This window comes from Salvelinus fontinalis, unplaced genomic scaffold (genome assembly GCF_029448725.1).
Source record: "Salvelinus fontinalis isolate EN_2023a unplaced genomic scaffold, ASM2944872v1 scaffold_0011, whole genome shotgun sequence".
Taxonomy (NCBI): domain Eukaryota; kingdom Metazoa; phylum Chordata; class Actinopteri; order Salmoniformes; family Salmonidae; genus Salvelinus; species Salvelinus fontinalis.
In genome coordinates, this window is record NW_026600220.1 from 1132676 (window position 1) to 1149471 (window position 16796).

The window sequence follows — 16796 nt, forward strand, 5'->3', positions numbered from 1 at the left end:
GGCCCTGGGTCACAGGTTGTTTTATAACTTATTTAAGGAGGCTACTTGCAAATGTATTTAATATTTTCTATATTTTAAAATACAATACCATTTCTGGCAGCAGTATATTGTTATTTATTTTGCTAAATTGCTTGGAAGGTATTTTGTAACAGAATACATTTTGATGTATCTTTGCCCAGCTGTCTTTACTGTTGGTTAATCATTCACTCGTTATATTTGTTGTGAGAGTAAACAACTAACAATGTTTTTACTTTGACAAACTCTAAAAAATCATATTATGTTTTCCCTGGCAGACCTCAGAAGCCCATCCAACTGTTGGTGGTGGGATTCCCCACCAGGTGGAGTTAAAGTGATGGAGAAACCTGATGATGAGGAGTCACCAGGTGGAATTATAGTAATGGAGAAGGCTGATGATGAGGAGTCACCAGGTGGAATTATAGTAATGGAGAAGCCTGATGATGAGGAGTCACCAGGTGGAGTTAAAGTGATGGAGATGCCTGATGATGAGGAGTCACCAGGTGGAGTTAAAGTGATGGAGATGCCTGATGATGAGGAGTCACCAGGTGCAACAGGTGGTGAAGTGGACGGAAGAGACACCACACCTGTTCACAGCACTGGCACTCCTGAAGGCTCACCAAATGTTGTAGCAATGCTACAGGGCTTCAGGTTGAATCAACAGCAGCAACAGCAGCTACAGCAGGCAATGCAACAGACAATGCAAGAAATGCACCAACAGATGCAGCAGCAGATGCAGCAACAGATGCAGCAACAAATGCAGCAGCTGATGCAGCAACAGATGCCGCAGCAGATGCAGAAGCAGATGCAGAAGCAGATGCAGCAACAAATGCAGCAGCAGATCAGCCAGCTACAGGAGGAGGTGCAGAAAGGAAAGACAAAGCAACAGTGTGTTGTGACCCCTCTGGCAGCAGCAAACCCAGACACTTTGACAAGACCAGCTCCTCAGTCACCAGGTAAGTTGTTCAACATGCAGCTCTTTGAGGATAAAAACACAATACACAACAATGAAACACTGCAAATGTTCATTCTTCAAAATAACCACTTCCTGCATGTATGCTGATGTACAATACTATATCTCACCCTCCATTCTAGACCCAGCAGAGGAGGTATTAGGTGAAAACGTTGACAAGAAGGAGGAGGAAGCAGAGAGGGTAACCCACACTTACATAATTTACATCAGGGGTGTCCATCCCACAAGCCCATTCAATCCGGACCTCAGAGTTTTATGTAAAATAATATAAATGAAACGTGCAAGAATTTCATTGATTTTATTGAGTTATGTCGTGGTAAATCGTCTCAAAAATATAACACTCGTAAGAACTTGTGAAATCAATTTAGGCTTTTAATACAATTGTATAGCCAGCTGGAATGTCCCGCGGAACACACACCGCTTCCCAGCCCCGGCTCCAGCATTTATACACAAATAGCATATGGGTCCACCCCATATGCAAATAAGCATACTTCCCCTAATTCTTCCTGCCATCATTATCTTTTTAGTTCAGGCTTCCTGCTTGTTCACGCCTACTAACGCCCATATCTGCTTTCAGTTAGATTATAATAGTGGCCAGACCTATGCTTGTCTTAAAAATAATATATGTCCATCTATCCTATAGGCCTATGACTTAGCCCTGTATTTAATTCAGTGCCCCAGCATGTTCTCTGGTATGTGTCCTTATTGGAATCGGCAGACTATGTGTCTCTTCTATCATTAGTGTGTCCAATGGCCCTAGGCGCATATTTCTCTGGTATGTCAATCTACTCTTTGTTCTGTTCTCCCCTATCCTTAGTGTGTCCAATTGCCTTAGGCGCCTATGTGTCTGGTATGTCTGCACTCAGTGGAATCAGCAGACTCTATGTCTAGTGTGTCCAGTTGTCTATTTTTAATGTTCAGCTAGCTTATACATCTATGTGCTGTCCTATACGTATATATGTTATATATGTATCTCATGTACTCCTACAGTTACAGTTCATATGAGGAAATAAGGTAATTTAAATAAATAAATGATGCCCTAGTCTATGGATTTCACATGACTGGGAATACAGACATGCATCTGGTCACAGATGCCTTACAAAAAGAATGGGCCTCACGGTCTCCTCACAATAGGTTTGTGCATTCAAATGTCCATCAATAAAATGCAATTGTGTTCACTGTTCGTAGTTTATGCCTGCTCATACCATAACCCCACCGCCACCATGGGGCACTCTGTTCACAACGTTGATGTCAACACAAAGCCATACACATTTAGCTTTTTGTGCATATGGACAATTTCTGCTATCTTTTATTTCAGCTTATGAAACATGGGACTGCTAGACAGTCAGGGAGCAATCAACAATTCCAAAAACAATGAATAGAGGACTATGTTTTGGTAATTTTGACAGCGAGGAAATATAACACATTTTAAGTGCGGCCCTCCAGACCTTGACGAAGACTAAATGCGGCCTGTGGGGCAAAATGAGTTTGACACTCCTGATTTACATTCTCAACAGACCTGGAGTTGTAGATTCAATGTCATAATGTATTACATGTGTTTTATAGAACTTTCAAGAGAAAGAGCCACTGACACAAGCCAGAGATGAGTCAAAACCAGAGGAGGAAGGTTCTTCAGGAGAAAACATCGAAACAACCCAAGGTACCACGACACACAACACACTCGACAAATTATTTGTTAACACTTTTGTCACGTTCTGACCATAGTTATTTTGTATGTTCTTTGTTTTAGTGTGGTCAGGGCGTGAGTTGGGTGGGTATGATCTATGTTTTCTGTTTCTATGTGGGGTTTCTCCTTTGGCCTGATATGGTTCTCAATCAGAGGCAGGTGTTAGTTATTGTCTCTGATTGGGAACCATATTTAGGTAGCCTGTTTTCTGTTGGGTTTTGTGGGTGGTTGACTTCAGTCTTTGTGTGTCTGCACCAGATAGAACTGTTTCACTTTTGTTGTTTTGTAATTTGTAGTGTTCAGTTTTTGATTATCATTAAATTAAGATGAACACTAACGACGCTGCGCTTTGGTCCTCTCCTTCTTCCACCGACGAAAGCCGTTACAACTTTGTCATAAAACATAATTAATAAGCATTTATAAAGTATGTTAAACATGTGTGCACTGTTCCAGAATCTATACACATCATATGCATTAAAAGTACTCGTAAGCATAGGAAATTAGAAGCATTGTAAGCATTTATAATGATTAGGGATCCATGTGCTATTGATCTTACTCTTGACACAATGATTCACCGGAATGGAAGCAAACATTGTGAATTCAGATATGAGCTGCAAATCTATTGATCAGATATGGTATGCCTATGGTAATTTATGTTTGTTTAACCCTCATGCTACCAACATATTTGACATACAGTGGGGAGAACAAGTATTTGATACACTGCCGATTTTGCAAGTTTTCCTACTTACAAAGCATGTAGAGGTCTGTAATTTTTATCATAGGTACACTTCAACTGTGAGAGACGGAATCTAAAACAAAAATCCAGAAAATCACATTGTATGATTTTTAAGTAATTAATTTGCATTTTATTGCATGACATAAGTATTTGATCACCTACCAACCAGTAAGAATTCCGGCTCTCACAGACCTGTTAGTTTTACTTTAAGAAGCCCTCCTGTTCTCCACTCATGACCTGTATTAACTGCACCTGTTTGAACTCATTACCTGTATAAAAGACACCTGTCCACACACTCAATCAAACAGACTCCAACCTCTCCACAATGGCCAAGACCAGAGAGCTGTGTAAGGACATCAGGGATAAAATTGTAGACCTGCACAAGGCTGGGATGGGCTACAGGACAATAGGCAAGCAGCTTGGTGAGAAGGCAACAACTGTTGGCGCAATTATTAGAAAATGGAAGAAGTTCAAGATGACGGTCAATCACCCTCGGTCTGGGGCTCCATGCAAGATCTCACCTCGTGGGGCATCAATGATCATGAGGAAGGTGAGGGATCAGCCCAGAACTACACGGCAGGACCTGGTCAATGACCTGAAGAGAGCTGGGACCACAGTCTCAAAGAAAACCATTAGTAACACACTACGCCGTCATGGATTAAAATCCTGCAGCGCACACAAGGTCCCCCTGCTCAAGCAGGCGCATGTCCAGGCCCGTCTGAAGTTTGCCAATGACCATCTGGATGATCCAGAGGAGGAATGGGAGAAGGTCATGTGGTCTGATGATTCAAAAATAGAGCTTTTTGGTCTAAACTCCACTCGCCGTGTTTGGAGGAAGAAGGATGAGTACAACCCCAAGAACACCATCCCAACCGTGAAGCATGGAGGTGGAAACATCATTCTTTGGGGATGCTTTTCTGCAAAGGGGACAGGACGACTGCACTGTATTAAGGGGAGGATGGATGGGGCCATGTATTGCGAGATCTTAGCCAACAACCTCCTTCCCTCAGTAAGAGCATTGATGATGGGTCGTGGCTGGGTCTTCCAGCATGACAACGACCCGAAACACACAGCCAGGGCAACTAAGGAGTGGCTCCGTAAGAAGTATCTCAAGGTCCTGGAGTGGCCTAGCCAGTCTCCAGACCTGAACCCAATAGAAAATCTTTGGAGGGAGCTGAAAGTCCGTATTGCCCAGCGACAGCCCCGAAACCTGAAGGATCTGGAGAAGGTCTGTATGGAGGAGTGGGCCAAAATCCCTGCTGCAGTGTGTGCAAACCTGGTCAAGAACTACAGGAAACGTATGATCTCTGTAATTGCAAACAAAGGATTCTGTACCAAATATTAAGTTCTGCTTTTCTGATGTATCAAATACTTATGTCATGCAATAAAATGCTAATTAATTACTTAAAAATCATACAATGTGATTTTCTGGATTTTTGTTTTAGATTCCGTCTCTCACAGTTGAAGTGTACCTATGATAAAAATTACAGACCTCTACATGCTTTGTAAGTAGGAAAATCTGCAAAATCGGCAGTGTATCAAATACTTGTTCTCCCCACTGTACATGTATTACCAGAAACTATTAGAAAAAGCAACAATCATAGCAAAATACAAACTTAATTCTTATCAAAACATCATTAGACATGTAAATAATCAAATTAAATAAAAATACCAAATCAAACTGTTATTTTAGCAAAATTATAAATAATACCTTTAAAGCAGCAATCAGCAATAACTAAATCCTACTCCCATCCCTGTTTTGGTAAAAAGCTGAGGAATGGGTCTGGAGACTACAACCAATATGAAATTCATAGACAGAGCTATGAATGCATGAACTGATCATCCATGATATATCATAGTTTTAACCATGTTTAGAGGCAATATAGTGTTTGTTTACATTTTCTTTGTTGATAAACATCGGAGTTAAACAAGCCTATATGTTGGGTTCTGATGGGGTACGAGAGTTGAACTAAGCTCATTAGGCATTTCTAATAAAAAACGTATATTTTCCTCTTATAAATAATGTGAAGCTTTTTTCCAAAGTAAAATCCACATTAATACTAAATAGATGACCATCATTTGATTGTCTATTTATGTGGTAATAACGCCAGCTATTCAGTGAGCCCCACCTGTTTCACATATCTGTTTGAAAACATGTTTTTTTTTAAATCCTTGAGTTAATAAAGCCGCATACAAACATGGTCTCTTTTTGCTTTCTTGAGTAAGGCAGCTTCAAAATGCAGGTTTTTCAGCCGAGCTCAGTGCTTTGTGTGGAGGAGGGGCAGCCAGCGAAAGCACAAAGCCTAGGAGTTTGTAATCTTCTCTAGTTGTGCCGTGATTGGCTCAGTGTTCTGTCACTCATGGGGACACTACGTCACCGCAGAATCTGCAGGGAGAGCTAGGCAGTTCAAGCCCCTTGGGTGCTGCCATAGATATACAGTAGAAGTGCCCGTCCAAGAAGGCTCAAGGTCGTTGACCAAAGATAAAATTACATCAAATCACGTTTTATCTACCGTAGCTTTGATTAGGCTGATAATGTCAACACCACACGTTCATAATCTTAGCAAGCAAGCTATCTAGCTAGACAAGCAGTCATCACCGCATTCTAGCCGGTGTCTATTCCACAAGTTACCACCGGCTAAATCTATGACGCTGAAATGCCTATTTACTCTGTTCCATCAATTTATAAACTTGATCTCCAGTATAAAAAGCATCTAGACATTATCTCACATGACTTTTAGACTAACATTTAGTTTTCAACAGAGGAGATTTGTATAAACCTTGCTGTCTGTCTGTCTTTCTAACATTTTCAACGTTGTTTCAATATTCAAATTCGATCTCCAGCTGTCCCAAAGTAATAAAAGTGTCGGGAGTTGGGACTAGACAGACAGGCAGGCAGCGTTTCTCAGCCAGTCCATATCATGAATCAGCTGGCACCATTTTTATGGACATATACAAAAAAAGGTAAATTGAATTCGGAGGTTTACATACACCTTAGCCAAATACATTTAAACTCAGTTTTTCACAATTCCTGACATTTAATTCAAGTAAACATTCCCTGTCTTAGGTCAGTTAGGATCACCACTTTATTTTTAGAATGTGAAACGTTAGAATAATAATAGAGAGAATTATTTATTTGAGCTTTTATTTCTTTCATCACATTCCCAGTGGGTCAGAAGTTTACATACACACAATTAGTATTTGGTAGCATTGTCTTTAAATTGTTTAACTTGGGTCAAATGTTTCAGGTAGCCTTCCACAATCTTCCCACAATAAGTTGGGTGACTTTTGGCCCATTCCTCCTGACAGAGCTGGTGTAACTGAGTCAGGTTGGTAGGCCTCCTTGCTCGCACACGCTTTTTCAGTACTGCCCACACATTTTCTATATGATTGAGGTCAGGGCTTTGTGATGGCCACTCCAACTTTGTTGTCCTTAAGCCATTTTGCCACAACTTTGGAAGTATGCTTGGGGTCATTGTCCATTTGGAAGACCCATTTGTGACCAAGCTTTAACTTCGTGACTGATGTCTTGAGATGTTGCTTCAATATATCCACAAATTTTCCTTCTCATGATGCCATTTATTTTGTGAAGTGCGCCAGTCCCTCCTGCAGCAAAGCACCCCCACAACATGATGCTGCCACCCCCGTGCTTCACGGTTGGGATGGTGTTCTTTGGCTTGCAATCATCCCCCTTTTTCCTCCAAACATAACGATGGTCATTATGGCCAAACAGTTCTATTTTTGTTTCATCAGACCAGAGGACATTTCTCCAAAAAGTACGATCTTTGTCCCCCTGTGCAGTTGCAAACCGTAGTCTGGCTTTTTTTATGGCGGTTTTGTAGCAGTGGCTTCTTCCTTGCTGAGCGGCCTTTCAGGTTATGTCGATATAGGACTTGTTTTACTGTGGATATAGATACTTTTGTACCTGTTTCCTCCAGCATCTTCACAAAGTCCTTTGCTGTTGTTCTGGGATTGATTTGCACTTTCCGCACCAAAGTACGTTCATCTCTAGGAGACAGAACGTGTCTCCTTTCTGAGCGGTATGGCTACTGCGTGGTCCCACGCAATATACTTGCGTACTATTGTTTGTACAGATGAACGTGGTACCTTCAGGCATTTGGAAAGTGCTCCCAAGGTTTAACCAGACTTGTGGAGGTCTACAATGTTTTTACTGAGGTCTTGGCTGATTTCTTTTGATTTTCCCATGATTTCAAGCAAAGAGGCACTGAGTTTGAAGGTAGGCCTTGAAATACATCCACAGGTACACCTCCAATTGACTCAAAATATGTCAATTAGCCTATCAGGAGCTTCTAAAGCCATGACATCATTTTCTGGAATTTTCCAAGCTGTTTAACGGCACAGTCAACTTAGTGTATGTAAACTTCTGATCCACTGGAATTGTGATACAATGAATTATAAGTTAAATAATCTGTCTGGAAACAATTGTTGGAAAAATTACTTGTGTCATGCACACAGTAGATGTCCTAACCGACTTGCCAAAACTATAATTTGTTAAAAAGACATTTTTGGAGTGGTTGAAAAACGAGTTTTAATGACTCCAACCTAAGTGTATGTAAACTTCCGACTTCAACTGTAAATTGAAAAAAGTAAAAATGAAACACAGCTAATTTGCAGTCTTTTCAGCTTCAGTTTGAAGTGATTGTGTTAGCTGTGTTGTTGGCTAGCTCCTCTGAACAACAGCGTCCTGATGAGATAGAAAATGTTCTATGCCAGGCGAAATCGTGCCTCATTAGCCAATTGTTATGGATGTATCCAGATAAATGTCACTAGAAAACAGCTTTATCAAATGCAAAGGCAGCTACTTTGCTGTTATTCTGGCTGCACTTTTTGACGTGACTGTAAGTTAGCAGTAGTTGGCTAGCTAGCAAGCAAGGGATAAGAATGTTAACCGGCCAGTATGGCAATGGAACATTTAGAACGAGCCACTGGGTCATGTCCATAGATACAGAACAAAAATACTGAATGACTGGGTCACGTCTCTAGCAACCGAACCGGTAGAACAAACGACCAGCTGGCTTCAAATCAAATCAAATTGTATTTGTCACATGCGCCGAATACAACAGGTGTAGACCTTACAGTGAAATGCTTACTTACAAGCCCTTAACCAACAATGCAGTTTTAAGAAAAAAAAGCGTTAAGAAAGTATTTACTAAAATAAACTGTGGTAAAAAATAGAAAATGTTTAATAATTAAGGAGCATCAATAAAATAACAGTAGCTAGGCTATATACATGGGGTACTGGTACAGAGTCAATGTGTGGGGGCACTGGTTAGTCGAGGTAATTGAGGTAATATGTAGGTAGAGAGTAGCAGCAGCGTAAAAATGGGGGTGGTGGTGGGGTGGGGGCAATGCCAATAGTCTGGGTAGCGATTTGATTAACCGTTCGGGAGTCTTATGGCTTCGGGGTAAAAGCTGTTAAGAAGCCTTTTGGACCTAGACTTGGCGCTTGGTGTACAGGGAGAATACTGTAAGAATGGCCCATCTTCTGAATTCGGTTGCTGTCCATTTCAAAAGTCACAAACAAATAGGCATATGACAATGTCGGTCTTAGCTCACTGATGTCTTAATCGAAATTACAGCTTGCCTCTTATCTGCAAATGTTTCTCTTATGCCATAGTTTGAGTATTCATCATTTTAGGCAATGTTGGAATGATGCATTACATTTCCATTGTTTTGCTTACTTTATGTATTATCAATCAATTTTATTTTATATAGCCCTTCGTACATCAGATAATATCTCGAAGTGCTGTACAGAAACCCAGCCTAAAACCCCAAACAGCTAGAATGCAGGTGTAGAAGCATTTTATTATAATTAGCTCATGTTCTTTTCTCCACGAGAAGAGGACACTATAATGTTTTTTGGTCTGTAACAATTGCCAGTGACAGTCTCTTCCCATTCAAATATATTTTTTCGACAAAAAGTTCAGTAATAGACCCATGCAATTCTATTGCGAGGGTCCGCAATGCGCTCGTGATATAATTTTCCTTTTTTTATGAAATAGGCCTAATAAGATACTTCAAATGGTAGGGTAAGTGCGTCTCTCTCTCTCTCTCTCTCTCGCTCTTTCGCTGAGGTGACTTAAAGAAGAGTAATGTTAAGGCCTCAACATCTGGCTGAATTTACCTCGTCGCAGCTCGTTTGCCTGCACTTGCTTATACTCAGAGCTGTGTTAATGATATAAGAACAAACATGATGAATTTACTGAACATACATGTAATATTGTTGGTGTATGGTTCAAAAGTCACAACTCAGGTCGGCATTCGTTATTATTGAAGGAGAATGTGGTTCTTATCGAGTTTGTAATGAATACTCAGGAGGAAAAAGTATAGATTCAAGCGCAGAGCGCGGCAGGTTAATTGCGTCTTCACCAAAATACAGAATACGTGGTGACAGGCTTGCAAAAGTCAAAAACATGAAGGGAGCCAGACAGGTGAAAACAAGAATAACTCACTAAGGCCAAAACAGAAACAACCAAACTAAATAAGTAACTAATGATACCAGGTGAGAAAAAACACAGGTGAAGTCAATGAATAAAAATGAAAGACAGGGCACGTTCAAGAACACAAAAAACAAGTCTACGTACAAAACACAAGGAGAAAAAAGAGAGGAAAAAACAGAACCTTACGGAGTTTCACAAATCCACAAGGAGTCAGTAGAAAATCATATTTATTTAAGCAAGTCAGCCATATCAACTATGGTTTTTAAAAAGGCATTAAATGAGGGCGAATGAACGGTTTCGCTGCCAGGCGAGGCTCCGCTGATAGCCAGGTGTAGCGGTGGAAAGGATTAACTCCATGGTGCTGAAAGGAAAGCTCCACTGTCGGGACAGCTTTATGTAGGACCCAGCAGTTTGTGGGCACCGTTTGTCACTGTTTTAGTGCAATTCATGTTTTGTTTAGTGTTGTGTAGTGGCTTTGCTGGCATGTATATAAAAACAATTGTCTGAGTTTGCCACACCAAGATTTACATGCTAAAATCACCACTGCTTCCGTTTAAAGGGGCTGTACACCAACATTTGAAATATACTTTGTTTTATTGACAAAAGTGATTGATCCTGAGAGACAATGACCAAAAATATGACTTAGTTGTCTTTATTTACTTACCCCATAAATAGCATTAGCATCTCTGCTAGTGAAACAATGAGAGTGGTAGGGCCTATGGCAGGATGTTTCTCAAATTCTCAATGTCACTTCAAACCAATTGTTATAGCAACCCATAGAGCATAAAAAGTTGCACATATATATACTATTGGAGGAAATTATAGGAATTCTGGTACTTATATAACATTTCCTGTAGAATATAATTATTTTCGGAGAATACACAGCAATACAGCATTATGGGTACATTCAGAGGGTAGCTGGTTTCTGGATTACAGTTCTACCAAGTATTCCAACCACTAACAGACTTTATGAGCTGTTGTGACTGCATCTAAGCATGCACAGTCACCTCCAAAATTATAGGCACCCTTGATAAAGCAGCAAAAAAGACTGTATATAATAAATAATAGAAACATTGCGCTATATTGGTGCTAAAGGTTTTTTGTTGTTATTTTTTTATACTAATACAATTGCTCAGAAAAATATATTTTGTTTAACAAGTAATAATGATAAAAACATCAAATATAGATAGGTTTCAAAATTATTGCCCACCTGAATATTTTTTTTTATAAAATCGAACAAAATAAAATCTGCATTAATCTATCTTTTTAAGCTCATCTCAGCTTAAAGATAAACTGCCCCTTTAAAACAACTTCTCATTTAGAAAACAGCCTATTTGGCATCGATACGAGTCAGAAACATGTATTCTACTGTCAAATTTTAGTACAAAGTGTAAATATGATAATTTCCCTAAATAGCCCCGGTGATAGACTATCCAAAGTCAAACCAACATTCCCATTATCGCACACTAGTCAGCTGAATCTAATTGGCGAAATCATTTTGCTAAGTCTTCCCACCTACGAACACACAAGTGACAACTACACCAAACCAGGAAAGGCAAAGACCTCACAAACTAAACTTGGCTGCAAGTTAATCTTCCAACAAGACAATGACCTCAGGCACACATCAAAATGCACAAAGAAGTGTTTAATTGACCACAAAATCAACATTTTGCAATTGCCATCTCAGTCTCCAGACTTGAACCCCATTGTATGTATATGTTACTCAATTAGTTTTTATCGGCTAATAGCAGCAAGGCCAAATTCAATGTTTAATAGCAAAATTATCCATGGTATGACCATCTTAAAATAATTTTATATGTTAGCTTAGTAGAACCCTCCGACTTATTATCTTGTTTGAACGACTTAATTGTTCTTTTGTCAATATAGGACTCGTTTGGTACCTATACTGGTATACCATCAAGCCCTGGTGTTTTTTCAGACTGAAATTTTTTTATTGCCTCAAAGTTCCTCTTCTGTATGTTGGCCTTCACACCGGTCTTTCTGTAAATGTGTTAATTTACAGTTCACATCATTCAGTGGAAATGGACTAGACTGAAAAGAAAACATATGCTTAAAATATTTTGCTTCCTCTTTTAAAATATTATTTGGTGAATCATGGATAATTCCATCATTTCTAACAAGTTTCTGTAAATAATTTTTGGTAGAATTTCTGTGTTGAAGATTCAAGAGAACTTTTGTGCATTTTTCCCCATTTTCCATCTAATTCGCTTTATTTTTGTAATACGCTACACTTGATCGTTCTTGAACAAGTACCTCCATTTCCTTTTATTTTTCCTCTAACCTATTTTGTGCCTCTATGGTACAGTTTCCATTACCATCTTCCTGCGCTGTCACGTACTTCCTCTATTTCCTTTATTAGTCTCATCTCTTTTGACCTTAACTGCTTTTGTTTAAATGATGAGTATTGCATTGAATGGCCTCTAAGTATATTTGAAAGTGTCCCATACAAGAAGGGGATCTGCTGTACCCATGGTATACAAAAAAAAGTCAATTATGATTGATTTTGTCTTAGTTAAGAACAAATTGTCATCCAATAGGCTTTGATAAAATTTCTAATATCCCCGTCCACATGGAAATTCTGTAAGAGTTATATGAAGGCCAATTAGATGGTGGTCCAATCTCATTCGGTCTCCTATTAACACTTTTTTAAAACTTTTGATACCAGCAGGAACGAGACTAGGAAGTAATCAAGCTTGATTAAGCTTGATTAGCTTGATTAAGCCTCCTCCATGTATATCTCTCTAGGTCAGGGTTTTTTAACCTCCATATATCCACTAGTTCTAATGTATCCATGATCTTTGTGATCTCCTTAAGTGCTTGAGGGTGATAGTTTGTAGTGTGTTTTCCTTTACGATTCATTGTGGTACTTAAAATCGTATCATAATCTCCCACCATAATAATAGATTATTTCGTTGCTTGTGAGCTCAATAGATTATTATATATATTTTCGAAAAAGTGTGGATCATCATTATTTCGCCCATATAGATTAATTAGCCAGATCTGTTTTTGGTACAATAGAATATTTAAAATAATATTTCTTCCTTGAGGATCTGTTTGTACAGTTTGCACAATCAGATCAACATTGTTATTAATTCATATAATCACCCCTTTTGAGTTTCTTTGACCATGACAAAAATATATTTCTCCTTCCCAGTCCTTTTTCAACCAACCTCATCTATATTTGTAGAATGAGTTTCTTGTAAAAAGTAGATATTATATCCTTTCTCTTTTAGCCATGTAAAAATGCATCTTCTTTTTTTATGATCTGCTAAGCCATTACAATTATACCTTGCTATACTTATTTCCCCACTTCAATTACACTTACCACAACCAATGTTTGTAAACTTACCATTAAAAAGCACCATGATGATAAAGTGTCCATATAGCTGTACCATAATAATTTGCACTGTTAAGCATACTGTAGCTGCAACTTTGTAAACCTCCAATTGTCCTAATATTCCACCTACTAAAACCTCCCCCCATATCTAGGTCTGTTGTCACTAAGACCATCAGACCCTCTCCCTGACTCATGAGGCACCTTTGCGTCCTAAAGCAAACCCTTGGCCGCCAATTGGAGTTGGCCAGAGGGAAATATTCGCAGTCCCATGATAACATAATTATCTATGAGGATACCTAATAGAACTAACCAAATAACATGCAAAACAGTCAGAAAAAAATGTTTTGTAACAATAATAGATAATATTAATATAAATAATAACAGCACGATCTTATACATGCACACTCATATTTGAAAGTCTTAGCAAGGCTATAAGCATGTCAGCCCAGCCTGCTCACTTCATTGGATTCAATTCTTCGTAAAAAATATATATGTATATATATATCGCAAGACCAGTCCTTTTTAATGTCCATTACATGCAAGACATATTTCATGTAGCCCTCATTATATCCTGTTATATTCCGACAAAAAAAGTAAGAAGGAAAAAGAAACTAACGGATTCTAACGGCCGCTAATGACGGAAAGTCAAAATTTGTCTTAGGCATCACATTATATCCTGTTGTATCGTGCCATGGCGGTGCCAGAGCCGACCGCAAGCCAACCCCAGGAATTCCCTTATGGGAAGGCATGCTCAAGTTCAAACTCACAATCAATTCTGACACAACCACAGCATGACAGCCAAGAACACATGCAGTACTGACAATCGAGAGCGAGTAAACCTGTAAAACCAACCCTCTCTCCACCCTACACATTATGCTTTTTATTCCAGGGTCGTTGCTCTATCACCTCGGCTGTTTTACATCTCGGCCTATATCATTAGGATCAAGAATATAAAAGGTAGCATATATAGCTTATATAGAAATATATAATATACCTTTCTCTAGCTTAGAGAAGTGCTTCCATAAGCCAATTATTGTATTAGTTCTACCGTTAACTTGAATCCCTTTATCCCAGTGTTAAGCAGCCCACACACACTAGAGACAACAGCCCTGTTGACAATACCTAATCTATCCATTTGCCGGGGTGTATTGGAAGAATAATCATCTTTTACATTTTTTATATTGAGATTTATTTTTTAAATGTAAAAGGGTAATACGAAATATTTTAGGATCGTATAGGCCTATTTCAATAGAGAACCTAGGCAGGTTTTTAATTATATAATAATTTATCCAAGCCGTATAATACCACTATTCATATTTAAGTTTTATCTTAAAAGCTAATCATTCCAATTAACATCGAGTGACAAGGGCCGCACTATATAACAGCTTTTAAGTCATAATATACTCGACCTCTACAATTAGGACATATCAGATTAAACAAAAACTAAAGCTACCTTGGTATTTCTAATGTACAATCTTCAAATTAAATACATTTTAAAAAATTACGTTTTTAAAGTCAGTCTTACCCATACTCGCCTTCACCCAAATCAAAACCTGATATTACGTCCATATAGTCCAAAGTTCCATATTGCTTATATAGAAAAAGGAGTATGGTAAAAGATAGGGTTAAGGTTTCAAATCAGATTTTATGACTTTGGGGCTGTGCCAGCGTCTAACCTGTACCGCTTAAGGGGAAAGTAATCTTCACGTAACGGAATGTAATCCAAAAGTTACATTACTGATTAAAATGTGGGACAGGTAACTAGTAACTAATGGATTACATTTAGAAAGTAACCTACCCAACCCTGGATCTAAGACCATTGATATCCTTTGTCTCCGCTCATGAAATGCCTTCTTCAATTCAAACTACAGGTTTTCAATGGTTTTGAAGTCCGTAGACTGAGATGGCCATTGTAAAATGTTGATTTTGTGGTTAATGAACTATTTATTTGTGGATTTTGATGTGTACTTTGTACTTTGGTATTGTCTTGCTGGAAGATCCACATGAAGATGTCCAGGGAATGGGTAAAGTTCATGATGTCGTTAACCTTAACAAGGGCCAGTGGAAGCAAAATTGCCCCATGACACAAAAGATCCCCCACCATATTTTACAGTAGGTATTGGGTTATTTTCTGCTTATGGAATCTAATTTCAATGGCAAACCCACCACTGGTGTGCATGGCCAAAGAGCTCTAGTTGAATTGGAACCAATGCTTTGGTCAACTGACATGAACATAGAGCTCTTTTGCCACGCACACCATTGGTGGGTTTAGCATCAAAATGAGAACACATGAGAAGAAAATAACCCAATACATACTGTAAAATGACTTACTTAGTGGTAAGCTAGAGTCATAAACACAGTTTCACTGATATCACTGCATCTCTCTTCTGCATCTGAGATAGTGCCATCACTAAAGTAATATATATCAATCTCCATTCCAGGTGCAGCAGAGGAGGTATTAGGGAATCACAATGACAAGAAGGAAGAGGCAGAGAGGGTAAGACACACTTTTACATCCTCAGTGGTCATGCTGATCATGTTCCTGTAATGTGACATGTTCCATTTCAGGGTTAAAGCTAAATGTGATAAAACATTGACTTCCAGCTTGTTTTTGTTGTAATATACATTTTGAATATACGCTATGTAAGGTGAATAAAAATAATACTCTAATTGTAACTGTATGGATCTAGTGACATCACTAATTGGTGGGTGTATTATTGACTCAAAGCCCCGTCCAGAGATTTCAGCCCCATCCCTTTCCAATCCAGAGATGGTCTTGAAAGAAAATACTCACCAGGGAGAACAAAAGGTGGGTAATGACTAGGGTTGTGCTGAGTAGAGTACCCTGAAAGTATGTACTTCCATAACATTCTAGATAGAAGCCACTGTTTTGCTGTCGCATTGCGTGATCTTGCTCCAATGAAATCTATTGGGTGCAGTGCTTGACTTGGGAAGGAGCTCACCGGAACTGAGTACCGGCACCTTGAAGGTTCTACTGCTTAAATTCCTGCACTTCTTATAGAATACTAGCTCAAATGTATTGTGGAATGCCCTCTAAATTAGTACTGGCACCTATTTCAGTCCAAGCCAAGCACTGATTGGGAGAGATCTTGAATTTTATCAATAGTTTATTGTGGATGTTTTGGCTGCCATTTTAACACAGATATACTTTCATAATTTGCTATCCGTGTTAAGATTGGAAAATAAGGGAACATGTTATATTTAATAGGTTAAGTCACTTGCCTTTTTCCAAACGTATCACCTCTCCTATTTGATGGTCACAACAGGGCAATGTCAGCCGTAGTATGAATTAAGCCCAAACTAGGCATGCCAGACTAGGAATTCATGTGACCTAATTCTAAATGGAATCTATTGTGCTTTATCCTCAACAGACCAGAATTGAAGATTCAATGTCATAATGTCTTTAAACATGTTAACCTATGAATTCAACTTTTTATAGAAATGTGAAGAGGAAGAACCACTGTCACAAGCCATAGATGAGTCAAAACCAGAAGAAGATTCCTCAGGAGAGAACATAGAAACAACCCAAGGTACCACAACACACT

General features: G+C 38.8%; 1 protein-coding gene across 1 annotated transcript in view; it reads left to right on the forward strand.

Moving 5' to 3' along the window:
- The first annotated feature begins 352 nt into the window (after positions 1-352).
- Positions 353-16796, forward strand: part of LOC129842089 (interferon-induced very large GTPase 1-like) — a 29074-nt gene continuing 12630 nt past the window's right edge. The window contains exons 1-6 of the mRNA XM_055910481.1: positions 353-971; positions 1111-1169; positions 2555-2648; positions 15672-15727; positions 15959-16039; positions 16691-16781. Coding sequence (XP_055766456.1) covers positions 353-971; positions 1111-1169; positions 2555-2648; positions 15672-15727; positions 15959-16039; positions 16691-16781 — 1000 coding nt within the window. The remainder of the gene's footprint in view (positions 972-1110; positions 1170-2554; positions 2649-15671; positions 15728-15958; positions 16040-16690; positions 16782-16796) is intronic.